We start from the raw sequence: 21506 nt of genomic DNA on the forward strand, positions 1-21506 counted from the left end.
GGGACAGAGAATAAAATTAGCAGATTTCTGGGCATGGTAGAATAGGTTCAGGGCATAATGTACAGACAGTGGTATGGTGGGGTGCGGGTACAGTGGAGATAAACCCAGGCATTGTGTGACGATAAGAGAGGTTGCACATCTGGACGTACTAGTAATGCTGGGTGAGGTCACCGCATGTATGGGATGCGGGACAAAGGAGGTGGCTGAGGCATGTTGAGTGGGACTAGGAGCTCCGCAGTAAACTAAAACAATGATAACTATCCCAAACAACAATATACAAGGCATATTGACATTTGAGAGAGACATAATGCGAGGCATAAAGCAATCACAGGTGTTGATTGGGAGAGCTAGCTAAGACAACGGGTAAGACAATAACAACTAATCAGCTAAGACAACAACAACAGGTAAAATGGCAATGAATGGGCAGAGAGGGTCAGTTAACTACACACAGCGCCTGAGTTCGAGGCTGGGGCCGACAGATAAACAAAAAATAAACAAATTGGAGTACCATGAATAATGAACAGTCCAGCAGGCATCAACTATGTAGCCAGGTGATCATAGGGTCCAATATACATCTAGCTGGTTTTTCTTTGCATTGGCAGGACCAAACAGCAGCTTTGGGTAAGCTCAAGGGGGAGGTGTGTGTCTCTTTGTTAACAACAGCCGTTGCGGAATCTGTATATTAAGGACGTCTCGATGTTCTGCTCGCCTGAGTTAGAATACCTCATAATAAGCTGTAAACCATATTATTTACCACCACAAACCTGCTGTCGATTTACCTCCACACACCGATGCTGGCACTAAGACCACAGTCAATGAGCTTTATAGAGCCATAAGCAAGCAAGAACATGCTCATCCAATGCTCCTAGTGGCCGTTGATTTTAAAGGCCATGTTGCAAGTAAAATTTGCCAATACAAATATAATATACACGACTTCCATTTTTGGGGGGGTAAATGCATGAACATGGCATTGCTAGCTGATTTCTGACTTACTCATCCTACATCACTAGCAACTGGCAAGCTGTATCAGGCAGCTTTAGATGCCAGGGAAAAAAATATATTTGCTAGCTATCCATCTGATTGATAAAGTTGATAACAAATGCCAATAGCTAGCTAGCTAGCTAGAAACTGCTGGGGGAGAGCATTCTAAAGTTACCTAACTTACACCATCTGACTTCACCTTCGCTATCTAGCTGAACCTCTTGAAGCTAGGGGGCACTATTTTTATGTTTGGAAAAATAACGTTCCCAAAGTAAACGGCCTATTTCTCAGGACCAGATGCTAGAATATGCATATAATTGACAGCTTATGATAGAAAACACTCTAAAGTTTCCAAAACTGTAAAAATATTGTCTGTGAGTATAACAGAACTGATATTGCAGGCGAAAGCCTGAGAAAAATCCAATCAGGAAGTGACTCTTATTTTGAAACCTATGTGTTCCTATGCATCCATATTGACCATTGAAAGGGATATCAACCAGATTCCTTTTTCCATGGCTTCCCTAAGGTGTCTACAGCCTTTAGACATAGTTTCAGGCCTTTATTTTGAAGAATGAGAGTGAACGACCACATTACGTAAGTGGTCAGGTGGGGGCTCTCAGAGTGATTTTTTGCGCAAAAGAGAGAGGTGGCCATTGTTCCTCCCGGTCCTAGTGAAAAGCCAACTGTCCCGGTTGATATATTATCGAATAGATATTTGAAAAACACCTAGAGGATTGATTATAAAAAAAGTTTGCCATGTTTCTGTCGACATTATGGATAGAATTTGGAATTTTTGTCTGCGTTGTAGTGACCGCTATCTCCGGTGGATTCCTGGGCATAACGCACCAAACTAACGGAGGTATTTGGATATAAGAAATATCTTTATGGAACAAAAGGAACATTTGCTGTCTAACTGGGAGTCTCGTGAGTGAAAACATCCGAAGATCATCAGGTTAATTTATTGCCAAAGGGATCAGCCGGTGTAACTGCTAAACTGCTTGCTGACTGTACACTGTACTTCATGATTAGCTATTAGCTATGTTGACTAGCTTTGCAGTTAGCTAATGTGGTGACCTAAACAATGTAGGCTGTGTATAGTGGTTAACAGTGATGATGTGAAGGTTTGGATTGGAAAGGTTTTTTCGCCTGGTCACAGACAGCTGATGTGTTGTGCACTGAAGTCCACAAGCGAAGGGAAAAGGTGAGAGGAGAGTGCGTAGATGCGAGAAGGAATCCTACAACGAGCAAAATGATCATGCTGTTTTTTATGGCTGCTATGAAAGTGAACTGTGGTTGAAGGGGTGTATTCATTCCGGCTGATTTTGTTGAAAAATGTTTCTTAACAAAACCAAAAGCTTACCCTGACTTGGAAGAGTTTCAGTGTTGGATAGCCATAGCCAGCTAGATAACATAGTATCCCTATCTGTTTTGAGCCAGTTGTTTGAGTAGGTTAAATTGCCTAGCTGGATTTGATAGCTAAGTAAGTGATTTAAAAAAAAAAATGAAATATAGCATTTAATTTTTAAGAAATTAATTTGTTCAAAACAGTTCAACTATTTCCTTTCAATCTCTTTGAGTCAACTACCCACCACATTTTATGCACTGCAGTGCTAGCTTGCTGTAGCTGATGCTTTCAGTACTTAATTCATTCTCTTATCCTTTCATTGGGTGGACAACATGTCAGTTCATGCTGCAAGAGCTCTGATAGGTTGGAGGATGTCCTCCAGAAGTCGTCATGATAACTGTGTAAGTCTATGGAAGGGAATGAGAACCATGAGCCTCCTAGGTTTTGTATTGAAGTCAATGTACCCAGAGGACGACGGAAAATAGCTATCCTCTGGCTACACCATGGTGCTACCCCAGATAGTGCTGTTGAGGCTACTGTAGACCTTCATTGGATGTTACAGTCTTGTCCCATCGCTGCAACTCCCCTACAGACTCGGGAGAGGCGAGGGTCGAGAGCCATGCGTCCTCCGAAACACGACCATGCCAAGCTGCCAGAGGCACCAATGTGTCTGCAATGACACCCCAAGCACTGTGAGGATTAAAAAAGTACAACTTTTTTAATGTTTCAATATTTTTTTCTTCCTGAAATTCCTGAGTAGGACGGTCCTCCTCTGAGGAGCCTCCACTGCTCGACACACAGAAATGCATTCAAATCTCTCCCTCGCCCTCCATTTGGCAAATCTGACCATAACTCTACCATCCTCAATCCTGCTCACAAGCAAAAACTCAGGAAGTACCAGTGAAGAACTCAATGCGGGAGTGGTCTGATTAAGTGGATGCTAAACTACAGGTTTTGTTAGCAGAGACTGGAATATGATCCGGGATTCATCCGATGGCATTGGAGGAGTTTACCACATCAGTCACCGGCTTCATTACTAAGTACATCAACAATGTCGTCCCTACAGTGACCATACATACATATTCCATCCAGAAGCCATGCATTACAGGCAACATCCGTACTGAGCTAAAGGCTACAGCTGCCACTTTCACGGAGCGGGACCCTAATCTGGATACTTATAAGAAACGCCCTCAGACAGTCAACGTGTCAATACAGAATCCGCTCTGATGCTTGTTGGATATGGCAGGGCTTGTAAACTATCCCGTATTACAAAAATAAATCCAGCTGCGAGCTGCCCAGTGACGCGAGCCTACTAGACAAGCTAAATTCCTTCTATGCTAACTTCGAGGCAAGCAACACTGAACCATTCGGAATGCGTGTTCCGGACGACTGTGTAATCATGCTCTTTAATCTTTCTCTGACCCAGTCTGTAATACCTTCATGTTTAAATCAGACCACCATATTCCCTGTGCACAAGAACGCCAAGGTAACCTGTCTAAATGATTATCGCCCCGTAGCACTCACATATTTAGCCATGACATTTTTTGAAAGGCTGGTCATCACATCAGCACCATCATTCCAGACACCATGGACCAACTCCAATTCGCATACCGCCCCAATAGATGGACAGATGACGCAATCTCTATTACACACCACACTGCCCTGTCCCACACTGCCCTGTCCCATACAGAAAAGTTATATTGGCATGATTTAGCTATTCATTCATAATTACTTCATCATTAACGTTTGCTTCATTCATGTGACCGACCAATACTTGGTCATGCATGTGACAGAGCAATACCTCACGAGGCTTCTTCTCTCTAAGCTGAGACCTTGAAACTGAGACATCTTTTGTTCTCAAAACAATCCTGGACTTCCTGACGGGCATCCCCCAGGTGGTGAGGGTAGGCAACAACATCTGCCACGCTTACCCTCAACATGGGGGCCCCTCAGGCATGCGTGCTTAGTCTCCTCCTGTACTCCCTGTTCACCAAGATATTGTTACGCATTGTGTATTTATTATTACTTGAATTATTATTTTCTATTATTTCTCTATTTTCCTTTTCTCTGCATTGTGGGGAAGGGCCTGTAAGTAAGTATTTCACTGTTAGTCTACACCTGTTGTTTACAAAGCATGTGACGAATATATATATAAATATATATTGCTGTGATATGGCTCTATGGCTCTCTCTAAGGGTCCATAGCCTTCCAATGCTTTATCTCTGCCCCTCCTACACCTCTCAACCAGCAGCTCTCTCCACCGTGGCCTTGACCCTCATCCTCTGGAGCTGGTCTGGTGGAGTCCGGCCGTTCCCTGGTTCACCCCGCTGCCTTGGCCTGGACTAGTGGTGGATAAAGAGCAGATGCAAAGAAGAGCTCATGGATCGCACAACTGGGCCATGGCATGTTGACCCAGGGCTAAACTATGTCAAGTCGGTGTGCATGCCTGCATATGAGTGCCTGTGAGAGTGTCTCTGAGTATATGTATTTGCAAGTGTACAATAGTTGTAAACATGTACAGTTGAAGTCGGAAATTTACATACACTTAGGTTGGAGTCATTAAAACTAATTTTTCAACCACTCCACAAATGTCTTGTTAACAAACTATAGTTTTGGCAAGTTGGTTGGGACATCTCCTTTGTGCATGACACAAAGTAATTTTTCCAACAGACAGATTTTTTCACTTATAATTCACTGTATCACAATCCAGTGGGTCAGAAGTTTACATACCTTGACTGTGCCTTTAAACAGCATGGAACATTTCAGATAATTATGTCATGGCTTTAGAAGCCATGACATCATTTGAGTCAATTGGAGGTGTACCTGTAGATGTATTTCAAGGCCTACCTTCAAACTCAGTGCCTCTTTGCTTGACATCATGGGAAAATCAAAAGAAATCAGCCAAGACCTCAGAAAAATAATTGTAGCCCTCCACAGGTTTGGTTCATCCTTGGGAGCAATTTCCAAATGCCTAAAGGTACCACGTTCATCTGTACAAACAACAGTACGCAAGTATAAACACCATGGGACCAAGCAGCCGTCATACCACTCAGGAAGGAGACGTGTTCTGTCTCCTAGAGATGAATGTAATTTGGTGCAAAAAGTGCAAATCAATCCCAGAACAACAGCAAAGGACTTTGTGAAGATACTGGAGGAAACTGGTACAAAAGTATCTATATCCGCAGTAAAACAAGTTCTTCATCGACATAACCTGAAAAGACGCTCAGCAAGGAAGACGCCACTGCTCCAAAACCGGCAAAAAAAGCCAGACTACGGTTTGCAACTGCACACGGGGACAAAGATCGTACTTTTTGGAGAAATGTCCTCTGGTCTGATGAAACAAAAATAGAACTGTTTGGCCATAATGACCATCGTTATGTTTGGAGGAAAAAGGGGGATGCTGGCAAGCCGAATAACACCATCCCAACCGTGAAGCACGGGGGTGGCAACATCATGTTGTGGGTGTGCTTTACAGCAGGAGGGACTGGTGCACTTCACAAAATAGATGGCATCGTGAGGCAGGAAAATGATGTAGATATATTGAAGCAACATCTCAAGACATCAGTCAGGAAGTTAAAGCTTGGTCGTAAATTTGTCTTCCAAATGGACAATGACCCCAAGCATGCTTCCAAAGTTGTGGCAAAATGGCTTAAGGACAACAAAGTCCATGTATTGGAGTGGCCATCACAAAGCCCTGACCTCAATCCTATAGAAATTTGTGGGCAGAACTGAAAAAGTGTGTGCGAGCAAGGAGGCCTACAAACCTGACTCAGTTACACCAGCTCTGTCAGGAGGAATGGGCCAAAATTCACCCAACGTATTGTGGGAAGCTTGTGGAAGACTACCTGAAAAGTTTGACCCAAGTTAAGCAATTTAATGGCAATGCTACCAAATAATTGAGTGTATCTAAACTTCTGACCCACTGGGAATGTAATGAAAGAAATAAAAGCTGAAATAAATAATTATCTTTAATATTAGTCTGACATTGCACATTCTTAAAATTAAGTGGTGATCCTAAACTGAGTTTAAATGTACTTGGCTAAGGTGTATGATAACTTCCAACTTCAACTGTATGTGTGGGAATGAGTGATTATTATAATTATTCTTTTTAGATATGGACCCAAGTAGCTAATTCTGCATAAGGAGCGGCCATCCTGAGACTGTAGCAGCATGAGGAGGTGGGACCACAGTTTGATATCCTGTCTGAAGTTCCGCTCCCCAATAGAAAGGAACACAGCAGCGACTTTGGCTGACTGGCACCATATGGTCTCTGTGTTCTACCAGCTGGGCTCAGTTCTGTGTGGCTGCATTTCAATGCTTAGTCCTCTGAAAACAAAACATGGAGCTACTCAACTGCAGCTAGGATGACATTACATTCTTGGGAGAGAGAACATTTGTATAATAATACAACTCCGTTCCCATAAGATTTGCCTTACAGTATGTTTAATTGAGTGGTCTCGTTCTCAAATAAACATTTCGCCCATTACCAATTGGTATGATAACTGCTACAGCACTGCTATAAATGAGCACATTGCTCTAGACATATTTTACAGTACAAGTACAGTGCTCCTATCCGTTCTGTCTTAGTGTGCAGTTTCTTAGCAGTAACACCTGTCCAGTTCTCCTCCTCCCATTATTTAATTTCCACTCACCCGGGCTTCTCCTGGCAGTGACAATCATTAGATCAGTAAATGTCAGTGTTAGATTCATTTCCTGGCACAAGCTGTCGCTCTGCTCTGCTCAGGAAGAACAGCCGGCTGGCCTTTGGTGACGGAACCAGTCATTTCCTCCACTCGAAGTGTCTGGTTAGGGGATATATTTCAGCAGAGAGGTTCGGTGCTTCTCAGTTAGACCCATATGCAGAGATTGAAGGAAATGGAGTGGTACTTTGTGGCATAGATGTGGATGCATGCAACAGGAAGCTGCTGAGGGGAGGATAGCTCATAATATAACAGGAATGGAGTGAATTGAATGGTATCAAAAACATGCAAACCATGTGTTTGATGTATTTGATACCATTCCACTCATTCCGCTTCAGCCATTACCACGAGCCCGTCCTCCCCAATTAAAATGCCACCAACCTCCTGTGGTATGTGCGTGCTGACACACAGATGTAGGATCTTAATTTGATCACTCACATTTTGAGTTTTAAAAAGGCTTCTAAGGTTTGTAATTTCCACATTGAATTTCAGACTTGCTATGCCTTATTAATGAAAAATGTGTCCAGTAAATTAAAATCCACAAAATAATTTACATTTACTGTTGCTATAGGATTATTTTCCTGCTGTAGAAAACTGACTCAAATTAAGATCCTACATCTGTAGAGTGGGTGTATGAGTGTATAATGCTAAATGTGTGTTTATGTGTTTGCCAACATGGATGCATGTACATGCACTAGCATGTGTGTGTGTGTTTACCGGAACAGATGGGTGTTAATCGTGTGTAGGGGACAGAAATAATGGCTCAGGTTAATATTTCTGATTAAGTGCCAGCTTGACAGATGATGCCTGGCTTTGTTGAGCAGTGTTGAGTCAAGGCCCTTTTTGCCAGGCGGATTTTTCCAGGGAAGGATGCACATTGACATATCTGTTACGAATATCAATATGTATTTAAGCCATTTAAAATACTGATTGACTTTCATTCAGTGGTTTCATATAATTATTCACCTATCAATGATGAGGACCGCAGTCCCATTAGAGAGCATGTGTGCCAGTAAAATTACTGCTTGAGTGACTGGTTTTAAATGTGCTGAAGTACAGTGGTGAAAAAGTACTCAATTGTCATACTTGAGTAAAAGTAAAAAGTACAAGTAAATGCTATTCATCAAATTCCTTATATTAAGCAAACCAGATGGCACAAGTTCCTTTTTTGGGGGGGACAGCCAGGAGCACACTTGCAGAGCACACTTGCACAAAATGCAGTTTTTGTGTTTATTAAGTCCGACAGATCAGAGGCAGTAGGGATAACAACACATTATATTAACAGCTGCATGAATTGGACCATGTTGCTGTCCTTCCTGAGCATTCAATATGTAACAAGTACTTTTAGGTGTCAAGGAAAAATGTATGGGAGTAAATAGTACATATTTTATTTTGGAATGTATTGGAGTAAAAGTAAAAGTTGTCAAAAATATAAACAGTATAGTTCAGATACCAAAAAAACGACTTAAGTAGTACTTCAAAGTATTTTTACTTAATTACTTTACACCACTGGGAAATATCCATGATGTAGTTATTGAACCAATAGTTACAGTACACTTCTCATGTAAACTAAAACATTATGTCACAGACTGGATATGCTTGGATAAGAAGAATAAAGTTTAGTAATCGCTGCCACTTTCTTGTCTCTTTCAATATGCATACAAAGTAAATGAGTTTTCAACTATACATGAACCCAATTCAGGTACCATTATTTATCATTGACCGCAATATGCTGATTTGACATTTTCTCCTTGAATAGGGGAGAGTGGTGTAAGTTTAGTTAAGCCACCCCTTGTTTCCAGGAAACCATACACTAAATTAGTCAGGTGAGCAAATATTTAGGAAGAGGTCATCATTTCATGGAGTCTGTGAAGAATGAAAACCTGGAAAAGGTACTTAGCAAGTTAGGTCCAAGAAACAGATTTTCAAGTCAAATGAATGAATTGTGTTATAGGTTTAATGATGCTTGTATCTAAACCAAAGTAGATTGTTTTAAGAATGTTTTATACATCAGTTGGGGTCTCTATCAGCTACAATATGAGGTCCTAGACCTAGCATGAAAGTGTGCTTCCTTATAACTGTGTTGGCTAATGTAGTCAAAAGGTTTGCCTTGGGGTGAATAGAGTCAATGGTCACCATACCCCATACCAAATTATGATTACAAGAGGAGAGAGAGAGTGAGATGCAGGAGAGGAGATGAGATATAGATCAGGTGAAAGAGAGTGCAGGAAAAGGAAAGAGTGAAAAAGAGGGAGAGTGCAGGAGGAGGAGAGAGAAAGAGATTTGTGCTGGATTTGAGCTACTTTGCATATAGGATTTCTCTCATCCCTGGAAGACTCCTACACAGCTGGAGTGAGAGAGTGATGAGAGGGCTTCTTCGTGTGAACAACGAAACACAGACATCAACTAAATGCTGGAGAGAAAAGAAATGCTTACAGTACAGCAAGTGAAATGGAAGCATAAAACAGCAATGATTTGTACCATTTTTATAACCTCTGTATTTGACTGACACCTCCTACAAAATGCATCTCATAGAGGGATACCACCAAGTTGACTCACAATGCAAAGCATCATTGAGCTCTCTGACTAGTTAGTTCAACCCGAATAATACATAAAAATACAGAGTTACATATACCACAACCTATATACCTTGAACCCTAATCCTAGAAGGAACCTGTAACCACTTTACTCAAACAGAGAAGTGCCTGTAATCAGCAATTCGACATCAGAAAAGATAGGAAAGATAAACAAGAAACAAGCTATCGCTCCTTTACTTATAATTAGATGTTAATCTGTCTGCAAACTCGAACTATTGGCTTGTACGTGATTAGCAAAGTGTAAACCTGCATATCCACTGAAAAGTGCTAGGGAAGATACATTAACAAACTAATAAAACGTGAACAGGTCTTGGCTCCCAGAAAAGTTGTCCAAGACAAAGACATCAAGCTCCGTAACCACAAAACCTCCTCTTGTATATTCCCATCTTCCCATCTAGGAATATTTTTTCGGCCCCAGCACTGCAGGCAATGCCAAACCACCAGCTTGATCCCAATGAGCCACTGTGCTTGAACCAGCTCTCTCATTTCTCTCTCCAAGAACCACAAATAGAGAAACTGAAACAGATACTACTCTAACTATCTGATTGAGATGACGGGTTAATTTCAGGGGCAATGTTTTTCAGTTCTGTAAGATGACAGGGGTTGTTTATGTATACTGTGCATAAGAGGCCATTATGGTTGCAAATCACTTGGGAAGTAGGACTCGTTCCCAGTGAGCACAGAGCGTTGAATCAATGATCTGCCTGTGCTGTAATCAATTTCCATAATGGCCCTTGAAGGCCATCAAAACCAAATTGTAATTGAAAAATCCAATAAGATTTCAAGAGACACAATTACTAGAGAAACAGCAGGTGGGAGTAGGGATTAAGTGGAATATAGTACCTGTCTGTCTTTTCTCAATGTACTCTTCACAAAACAGATCTAAGTGAACACAGTAGTTGGTACCTTGGAGAGCTCCCAAGAAAGGAATGAGAAGCCTTCCATTTAAATCTTTTTGGCCACCATTTAGCTTTTGTCCAATGGGAGCAGACACCCCAACAGGACTTATAAACAAATGTTGAGCTCCAGAAGGTGTGAATTAGCCCAGCAGTGTTCCCGTCCCCCCTCCTTCACACCCCCAAACCCACCATTCACAACACACCTCCTCTGGAAACCTCTACAACCTTGGAGTGTGCTAGATCAGCTGCCCTCAGTGAGAGGGAGACACTTAAAGGTAAGGCAGGGGCCACAGTGCAGGTGGCCGTGTTAAAACGCTTCTTGCAGGACACCGTCAGTATGATTAGGCTTTAGCCCGATTGCTGCTGAGTGACAGATGTTTCTATTTCCCAGCAGAAAGCCTTTGGCTCCCTGAGATGGGCCTCTTGGATATCACACTTCTGTGATATCCAAGAGGTCCCCTTATACATACCCCTCCTGTCAGATGGGGGGATCATAGTGGATGAATTGTGTGCTCTAGTTAAAGTGACAGCCATCCACTCCCTAATGTTGGTAGCCTAGTGGTTAGAGTGTTGGGCCAGTAACCAAAAGGTTGCTGGATCAAATCCCTGAGCTGACAAGATAAAAAGCTGTTGTTTTGCCCTTGCAAGGCAGTTAACCCACTGTTCCCAGGGCACCAAAGACATGGATGACGATTAAGGCAGCCCCCCGCACCTCTCTGACTCAGAGGAAGAAGATACATTTCAGTTGAAGGCATTCAGTTGTACAACTGACTAGGTATCCCCATTTCCCTAATGTGACCAAGAATAGACATTAACGAGGGACAGACTTCACATCATAAAGGCTCGCCACAGAGGATTGCAATGAAGATGATTTGTTATTGAGACAAGGATCTACAATGGGTTGCGTGCCCACCTTTAATGAAGAATGACAGTGAAGTAGATAGGACTAGAATAGAATGACTGGGGAAATAGAAAGCATTTAGTTAGGCATATAAGGATTACAGCTACAGATAATATTTTACTATGGCCATAAGACAAACCATTTTGTTGCTGTCACAGTCAAGTTTAAGATGAGTTAGTCTTGTGTAGCCTACCAGCCATGAAAGATCGTTTTAAATCGTTTTAAATTACATTTTCCTGCTCGCTTGAGTTACTTGATGTGGAAGAAAGTTCCATGTAGTCATGGCTCTAGGTAGTACTGTGCATTTCCCAGAATCTGTTCTGAACTTGGGGACTGTGAACAGACCCCTGGTGACATGTCTTGTGGGGTATGTATGGGTATCTGAGCTGTGTGTTAGCTTTAAACATGTCAATACCTCTCACAGAGACAAGAAATCTCTGTATGTCAGAAGAGACTGACATACAGTGCCTTCGGAAAGTATTCAGACCCCTTGACTTTTTCCACATTTTGTTAGGTTACAGTCTAATTTAAAAAATAGTTTTTTTGTCAAATTCCTCATCAATCAAGTATTCAGACCCTTTACTCAGTACTTTGTTGAAGTACCCTTGAGTCTTCTTGGGTATGATGCTACAATCTGTATTTAGGGAGGTTTCTCCCATTCTTCTCTGCAGATCTTCTTGAGCTCTGTCAGGTTGGATGGAAAGTGTTGCTGCACAGCTATTTTCACGTCTCTCCAGAGATGTTTGATCGGGTTCAAGTCTGGGCTCTGCCTGGACCACTCAAAGACATTCAGAGACTGTCCCGAAGCCACTCCTGCGTTGTCTTGGCTGTGTGCTTAGGGTCGTGGCCTGTTGGAAGGTGAACCTTCTCCCAAGTCTGAGGTTCTGAGCGCTCTGGAGCAGGTTTTCATTAAGGATCTCTCTGTACTTTGCTCTGTTCATCTTTCCCTCAATCCTGACTAGTCTCCCAGTCCCTGCCGCTAAAAAACATCCCCACAGCATGATGCTGCCAACAATATGCTTCACCGTAGAGATGTTGCCAGGTTTCCTCCAGATGTGACGCTTGGAATTCAGGACAAAGAATCCTGTTTCTCATGGTCTGAGAGTCTTTGGATGCCTTTTGTCAAACTCCAAGTGGGCTGTCATGTGCCTTTTACTTCGGAGTGGCTTCCGTCTGGCCACTCTACCATAAAGGCCTGATTGGTGGAGTGCTGAGGAGATGGTTGTCCTTCTGGAAGTTTCGCCCATCTCCACAGAGAAGCTCTAAAGCTCTGTCAGAGTGACTAGGCCACTGTATTCTTGGGAACCTTCAACGCTGTAGAAATGTGTTGGCACCCTTCCCCAGATCTGTGCCTCGACACAATGTTGTCTCGGAGCTCTACGGACAATTCCTTCGACCTCTTTGCTTGGTTTTTGCTCTGACGTGCACTGCCAAGTGTGGGACCTTATATAGACAGGTGTGTGCCTTTCCAAATCATGTCCGATCAATTGAATTTACCACAGGTGGACTCCAATCAAGTTGTAGAAACATCTCAAGGATTACCAATGGAAACAGGATGCCCCTGAGCTCAATTTCGAGTCTCATAACTGAATTCTTCGAGTCTGAATACTTATGTAAATAAGGTATTTCTGGTTTTGTGTTTTAATACATTTGCAAAAATTCATAAAAAATCATTTTTCTCTTTGTCATTATGGGGTATTGTGTGTAGATTGCTGAGGAATTTTATTAATTTAATCAATTTTAGAATACGGCTGCATTGTAACAAAAATGTGGAAAAAGTCAAGGCACTGTACATGTTATTGATATTAGCCCTCTGTGTACATTTAAGGGCCAGCTGTGCTGCTCTTTTCTGTGCCACATTTAATTTGCCTATGTCCTTTCTTTGTGGCAGACCTCTCCCCATCTTAGCTACCGTTGCATCAATATGTTACAATCTAGAGTTACACCAAGCAGTTTAGCAGTTTACTGTGAAATAGCATTTTATCTGGTCAAAAAGGAGGTTGATTGCTCAGCTGTTTCAACCAGTAAAGGTGCTTTGCTATTCTTGGGTAGCAAAATGACACACTGGGCACACACTTTGGATAGGGTACAGAAAAGGGCAAGCAAGATAGCAACAAAAACCAGATACTCCCCACTGACCCTTCCGCCACTAGAGTCGCGAAGAGAGCAAGCAGCAGTAAGATTGGTAACTGGGATGCACCAACCTGACCACCCTCTATGATCTCCTACCACAGAGAAGGGGAGACAGTACTTGCATAGTCCCCCTGAAACAAGAACCAACTGTCCAGCATCAACACAAGGACAAATAAGCTGAGCAATTCCACCAAAGCCACTTCCATCAGACTTTTTAATAACCAAAAGTGACTTTTTTAACTGTCATTTCTTGTAATATAGCATATTTGTTATTTACTGTAATATCTTGCATTTTTTTACGTATTTTCTAAATGTGCATTCTGCATAATTCAGTCTTGTCGACTGCAAGCATGAAGGCAATACATCTAATCAAATGATCTGTGTCTTCTGCAGTTTAATTACTTATTGATGTGGTCCCCTTGTCTGGACTTTGACTTGTTTTTTTACCTTCTGGTTCAGCCTGGTCTCATAGACTAGATGTAACATAGTAAAAGTAAAGCCGGGACACTTAAATAAGTATGATATGTTACGTTTGGTATGGTTACATAAGACAGTGGTTGGTCAGGGTGCATGGGTGGATTTTATTATAATTTATTTTATTTTATTTAACCTTTATTTAACTAGCCAAGTCAGTTAAGAACAAATTCTTAATTACAATGACGGCCTACCAAAAGGCAAAAGGCCTCCTGCGGGGGCGGGGGCTGGGAATCAAAATATAAACATATTAAATAAAAATATAGGACAAAACACACATCACGACAAGCGAGACAACACAATACAACATAAAGAGAGACCTAAGACAACAACATAGCATGGCAGCGGAGCTGTTGGCCGAGGTTGGAGTAGCCAGGAGCAAGGCATGGCCAGCCGTTGAGAAATGCTTGTTGAAGTTTTCGATAATCATGGATTTATCGGTGGTGACCGTGTTACCTAGCCTCAGTGCAGTGGGCAGCTGGAAGGAAGTGCTCTTGTTCTCCATGGACCTCACAGTGTCCCAGAACTTTTTGGAGTTAGAGCTACAGGATGCAAATTTCTGCCTGAAGAAGCTGGCCTTTGCTTTCCTGACTGACTGCGTGTATTGGTTCCTGACTTCCCTGAACAGTTGCATATCGCGGGGACTATTCGATGCTATTGCAGTCTGCCACAGGATGTTTTTGTGCTGGTCAAGGGCAGTCAGGTCTGGAGTGAACCAAGGGCTATATCTGTTCTTAGTTCTGCATTTTCTGAACGGAGCATGCTTATCTAAAATGGTGAGGAAGTTACTTTTAAAGAATGACCAGGCATCCTCAACTGACGGGATGAGGTCAATATCCTTCCAGGATACCCGGGCCAGGTCGATTAGAAAGGCCTGCTCACAGAAGTGTTTTAGGGAGTGTTTGACAGTGATGAGGGGTGGTCGTTTGACTGCGGATCCGTAGCAGATACAGGCAATGAGGCAGTGATCACTGAGATCCTGGTTGAAGACAGCGGAGGTGTATTTGGAGGGCCAGTTGGTCAGGATGACGTCTATGAGGGTGCCCTTGTTTACAGATTTAGGGCTGTACCTGGTGGGTTCCTTGATGATTTGTGTGAGATTGAGGGCATCTAGCTTAGATTGTAGGACTGCCGGGGTGTTAAGCATATCCCAGTTTAGGTCACCTAACAGAACAAACTCTGAAGCTAGATGGGGGCGATCAATTCACAAATGGTGTCCAGGGCACAGCTGGGAGCTGAGGGGGGGTCGGTAGCAGGCGGCAACAGTGAGAGACTTATTTCTGGAGAGAGTAATTTTTCGAACTGTTTGGGTATGGACCTGGAAAGTATGACATTACTTTGCAGGCTATCTCTGCAGTAGACTGCAACTCCTCCCCCTTTGGCAGTTATATCTTGACGGAAAATGTTATAGTTGGGTATGGAAATCTCCGAATTTTTGGTGGCCTTCCTGAGCCAGGATTCAGACACGGCAAGGACATCAGGGTTAGCAGAGTGTGCTAGAACAAACTTAGGGAGGAGGCTTCTGATGTCGACATGCATGAAACCAAGGCTTTTTCGATCACAGAAGTCAACAAATGAGGGTGCCTGGGGACATGCAGGGCCTGGGTTTACCTCCACATCACCCGCGGAACAGAGGAGGAGTAGTATGAGGGTGCGGCTAAAGGCTATCAAAACTGGTCGCCTAGCGCGTTGGGGACAAAGAATAAAAGGAGCAGATTTCTGGGCATGGTAGAATATATTCAGGGCATAATGCGCAGACAGGGGTATGGTGGGGTGCGGGTACAGCGGAGGTAAGCCCAGGCACTGGGTGATGATAAGAGAGGTTGTATCTCTGGACATGATGGTTGTAATGGGTGAGGTCACCGCATGTGTGGGAGGTGGGACAAAGAAGGTATCAGGGGTATGAAGAGTGGAACTAGGGGCTCCATTGTAAACTAAAACAATGATAACTAACCTGAACAACAGTATACAAGGCATATTGACATTTGAGAGAGACATACAGCGAGGTATACAGTAATCACAGTTGTTGATTGGGAGAGCTAGCTAAAACAGTAGGTGAGACAACAACAGCTAATCAGCTAGCACAACAACAGCAGGTAAAATGGCGTTGACTAGGCAGAGAGGGTCGGATTAACTACACACAGAGCCTGAGTGCGGCTGGGGCCGACATAGTCTTTGACAGAGTCTAGAAAGGCAGATACGTCAGTAGTAGGACAGGCATTAACTGGTATAAACGTTACCATAGAATTCTGAAACATATTTTGAAATATCTTTGGGGTTTTCATTTTCTTTGCCATCTATATTAAGCTTATGAATAGATGTAAATTCAGAATTTTTCTTTCTAAATTGTAAAAGTATTTTGTATTTCTTTCACCTTCCTCCAACCATCTCCTTCTTGATCTTACAAATGCCCCTTTTGCTCTCTCTTCATACATTCGGTCCATTTCTAGCTGCAAAGAGAATAACTGACACTTTCCTTCTTCATCAAGGTCATCCATAGAGTTTAGAGAAAGTATTTCCTTAACAAGTTTATCTTCCCTCAATCTTTTAAGTTTAGCAATTTCTTTGCCTCGCTTCATGGCTGTTTGTCTTATTTCATACTTCATTAATTCCCAATATTTCCCATAAGACTTAAATAGTTGGGCTTTCCTCCAATTGTCTTGTATAATATCTTTGGCATCTATCTTGAAATTATAATCTTCCAACAGTCTACTAGTGAGTTTCCAATAACTCCGATTCGGTTTAACTTCAGATCCAATAATATTTAAAGATCAGAATATAACTTCATGATCAGTAATAATTGATGGTTCAATTGATACCTTGACTAAAGAATTATCTAATGAATTAGAAATCAACCAGAAGTAATTTCTTGACTGTCTGGACATGTCCTTGTTACTCCAAGTGAATTCCTTTTTATCAGGACATTTAGATCTCCAGATATCGACTTATCCAAGACCAAGACATGTGTTATTAAACTCAGGATTAGCAATGCTGGATCTGTTAGGAGGGGGATATCTGTCAATCATTACATTAGATACAGAATTAAAATCTCCACCTAAGATAATTTTGATATCCTGAAATACACCTATAACTTTATTAATCTCTTCTTCAAATTCTTGAAATAATATCCTGTTGTTTTGTTTGTTTTTGGATGCATAAATATTCCCTAATAAAAAAAAATCACTGTTGAAATTTACTGTTAAAATTAACCAACGTCCAGAGTGGTGAGTCTTACTACTGATGACCTTCCCTTTAAATGCACCTCTTAAAACTGCTACACCTGCAGAGTGGTTGTTGCCATATGATAGCCAGATATCGTTACCCCATTGATTTTTCCAAAAAGATAGATAGGAAGAACAAGCATGAGTCTCTTGTAAAAAGTAAAAGTCTGCATTAAACCGTTTGCAATACAGGAAAATAGTCTTACGCTTGAGTAAATTACGAATTCCCCTGACATTAATTGAACAAAGAGATAAAGACATAAACTTCAACCAACAACCTTGTTATGCTAATATAAGCTTTTCCTAATGATATGTAAGTCAAAAGGATTTCCATCCCATTATTAACCTCTCTAACAAAAAAACAAACAAATATTGGTCATAAAGTTACCAAAGTATTATTTTTCTCACAAGGGGGTGACATTGTGTAGACTTTACAATAAGCAGGTATTCACCTTTAGTTAGTGTTTAGTTTACCAGTTCTCGGGTCAGTCTTTTCTCATTCATGTGTTTGTGTACATTTTTTATAATAAAAGGCTGCTTTTCACCTGGCAATCAATTTTTTGGCCTGACAGTTCTGTCCGAGTTAGACTCCGCATTTCTTTCCCATCAATGATCACTCTTGCACAGATTAAAAATGCAGTTTTCCCTGCCTTTCGATTCGAGCTGCAGCCACCATCGGCCATAGTTTCTCTCTTGTGAATTTGACCAATGAGGTCAGATCCTCCGTGAACCTCAATTTTTGCTTGATGAGGAATTCACAATTCTTTGCTCGCCTCCAGAGACGATCCTGTGTAGATCTGTTGGTGAACCAGATGATTGTTGTCCTCGGTCTCTTGTCTTGATACTCGAGTCTCCCAAACGATAGATGATGTCTACATTTTCCATAGGTTCAGCTTTTGAATTGGGAATGATAGCTCCACAAATGTCAACAACTCTGCATTTGATGTCCGCACCCGCCTGCTCTGGAATTTCATGGAGCCTCAGGTTCCACCTGCGCTGGTATCTCTCCGCCTCATTTACCTTTTGCTCGAGTTCAGCCACCTTCTTTAAATTTTCCTGGCAGATAACTTCCACTTTCTTCATGTCACTTTTGAGGGATTTCACTTCTCCAAAGATAAAGTCAACAGATTTTTTAATGGCCCCAATTTTCATCGTATTCTCCCTAACCATGACCTCCAAGCCATTTGCCCTTTCATCTATCTTTGCTGTCAAAAGCATTACAATATTTTTTTGCATCTCAAGAAGTGACATACTCTCTTGGCCTCTCATCTTTTTCCCCTGGGGCTTGACTGGAGTGCTCACCACATTTTCATCACCCATTGCAGTATTTCCCCCCACAGTTACATTCTGAATGTCACGTCCTGACCTTAGTTCCTTTTTAGGTCTCTGTTTTAGTTTGGTCAGGGCGTGAGTTGGGGTGGGCATTCTATATTTTTGTTCTATGTTTTGTATTTCTGCTTTTGGCCTGGTATGGTTCCCAATCAGAGGCAGCTGTCAATCGTTGTCTCTGATTGAGAACCATACTTAGGCAGCCTGTTTTCCCACTATGATTTGTGGGTAGTTGTTTTCTGTTTAGTGTTTCACCAGACAGGACTGTTTCGTTTCTTTCATTCACTTTGTTATTTTGTTTTGTGTGTTCAGTTCTAATAAATTAACATGGACACTTACCACGCTGCATATTGGTCCGATCCTTCCTACTCCTCCTCAGACGAAGAAGAAAACCGTTACAGAACTACCCACCACAAACGGACCAAGCAGCGTGGTAACCAGGAGCAGATGGTTCTGGACTCCTGGACTTGGGAGGAGATACTGGAAGGCAAGGGACCCTGGGCACAGGCTAGGGAATATCGCCGCCCCAAGGCAGAGCTGGAGGCAGCGAAAGCTGAGCGGTATGAGGTAAGGCAGCGCAACAGGCACGAGAGGCAGCCCCCCAACATTTTTTGGGGGGAGGCACACGTGGAGATTGGCAAAGTCAGGTAGGAGACCTGAGCCGTGTTATGCGGTTAAGCGCACGGTGTCCCCAGTGTGCATGCATAGCGCTGTGCGCTACATCGCAGCCCCCCGCAAGTGCCATGCAAGAGTGGGCATCCAGCCAGGGCATGTTGTGCCGGCCCAGCGTGTTTGGTCTCCGGTACGCCGTTTCGGCCCAGGGTATCCTGCGCCGGCGCTGCGTGCTGTATCTCCAGGGCGCTGGGAGGGTGCAGTTCGCCCTATGCCTGTGCTCCGCCCGTGCCGGGCGAATGTGGGCATTGAGCCAAAGGGAGAGGTGCGAGTGGTATGCACCAGATCTCCAGTGCTCACCCACAGCCCGGTTCAACCTGTGCCTGCACTCTGGAGTGTCCGGGCTAAAGTGGTCATCCAGCCTGGAGGAGTGGTGCCAAGGCTGCGCACCAGAGCTCCACAGCCCGGTCCATCCGGTGCCTCCTCCACGCACCAGGCCTCCTGTAGGTCTCCCCAGCCTGGTGGGTCCTGTGGCAGCCCTATGCACAAGGCTGTCTCTCAGTCTCCTCCCTCCAGGTTCTCCCTCCTGTCCGGAGCTGCCAGAGCCGCCCTCCTGTCCGGAGCTGTCAGAGCTGCCCTCCTGTCCGGAGCTGCTAGAGCCGCCCTCCTGTCAGGAGCTGCCAGAGCCGCCCGTCAGTCAGGAGCTGCCAGAGCCGCCCGTCAGTCAGGAGCTGCCAGAGCCGCCCGTCAGTCAGGAGCTGCCAGAGCCGCCCGTCAGTCAGGAGCTGTCAGAGCCGCCCGTCAGTCAGGAGCTGCCAGAGCCACCCGTCAGTCAGGAGCTGCCAGAGCCGCCCTTCAGTCCGGAGCTGCCAGAGCCACCCTTCACTCCGGCGCCGCGGAGTCTCCCGCCTGTCCGGCGCCGCCGGAGTCTCCCGCCTGTCCGGCGCCGCCGGAGTCTCCCGCCTGTCCGGCGCCGCCGGAGTCTCCCGCCTGTCCGGCGCCGCCGGAGTCTCCAGCCTGTCCGGCGCTGCCGGAGTCTCCCGTCTATTCGGGGCCCACTACAAGTGTCCCCAGTCCGAGGTTGGCGGCGAGGGTCGCCACTCCAAAGGCGCCCCTTAAGTGGGCCAAGACTATGGTGGAGTGGGGTCCACGTCCCGCGCCAGAGCCGCCACCGTGGACCATGCCCATCCAGACCATCCAAATAAATTCATAAAAAATCCTACAATGTGATTTTCTGGATTTTTTTTCTCATTTTGTCTGTCATTGTTGAAGTGTACCTATGATGAAAATTACAGGCCTCTCTCATCTTTTTAAGTGGGAGAACTTGCACAATTGGTGGCTGACTAAATACTTTTTTGCCCCACTGAATAACCATACAAACGTACCATTTCAGACTCATTTTAGTGTTCCGGATTTACATTTACTGTTACATCTAGTCTATGAGACCTTGCTGGTACAACACAAACATCTAGCAACTAATTAGCAACTTTTCAACTACCTACTATTTTTTTGTTACTTTGCAACTACTTAGCATGTTATCTAAACCTTCTCCTAACCCCGACTTTAACCCTTTAAGCTAACTCTTCCCCTAACTCTAACCTTAACTCTTTTAGCTAACCCTTCCCCCAACCTTAACCCTTTAACCTAACTCCTAAACTTAACTTTAACTTTAACCCCAACTCCAACCCATAGCCTAGCTAATGTTAGCTAGATAGCTAACGTTAGCCATCTAGCTAGAATTTGTAACATATCATATGTTTTGCAAATTTGTAACATATTGTACCTTTTTTGCAAATTCAGAACACATATTACAAATTGTTATTCATAACATATCATACTAAATGCAGTGTCACGGATTTACGTACAGAATAATACTAAATGCTCTGAGACCAGGTTGCCTGGTTGGGTTGCTTCCACAGATCCTCTGTGATTTCCTCAATACTCATACACTTCCTCATGACAGCTCTGTCCATACACAACAACCTGGATCTCAGCTATTTGAAGTCCTCCTCCCCCTCTCCCGCTCTTTCTTTCTCTCTCAACCCCTGTCCCTCTTTACACACAAATAGCCTACTCTCTCCCTCACTCAGACTTTCTCTCGCCCATTCTCTCTCTCTCTCTCTCTCTCTTCATACTTGGCCGAGCTCAAAAGAAGGGGACATAACAGAATGAAAGGAGATGGATTTTTCAACGAGATGTGAGGGGAAAGGTGAAATTAGCAACTCTTAGCCTACGTTGCCCCTATGTGAAACGACAATCTTAATTGTTCAACAGAATGAATGAATAAGAGCGGCGTCTATCAACAAGGTAGGTT

General features: G+C 43.4%; 1 protein-coding gene across 1 annotated transcript in view; it reads left to right on the forward strand.

Moving 5' to 3' along the window:
• The first annotated feature begins 21353 nt into the window (after positions 1–21353).
• Positions 21354–21506, forward strand: part of LOC139423174 (G protein-activated inward rectifier potassium channel 2-like) — a 111154-nt gene continuing 111001 nt past the window's right edge. Inside the window, exon 1 of the mRNA XM_071174895.1 lies at positions 21354–21499. Coding sequence (XP_071030996.1) covers positions 21472–21499 — 28 coding nt within the window. The 5' untranslated portion in view covers positions 21354–21471. The remainder of the gene's footprint in view (positions 21500–21506) is intronic.

Source organism: Oncorhynchus clarkii, chromosome 12 (genome assembly GCF_045791955.1).
Source record: "Oncorhynchus clarkii lewisi isolate Uvic-CL-2024 chromosome 12, UVic_Ocla_1.0, whole genome shotgun sequence".
Lineage (NCBI taxonomy): Eukaryota > Metazoa > Chordata > Actinopteri > Salmoniformes > Salmonidae > Oncorhynchus > Oncorhynchus clarkii.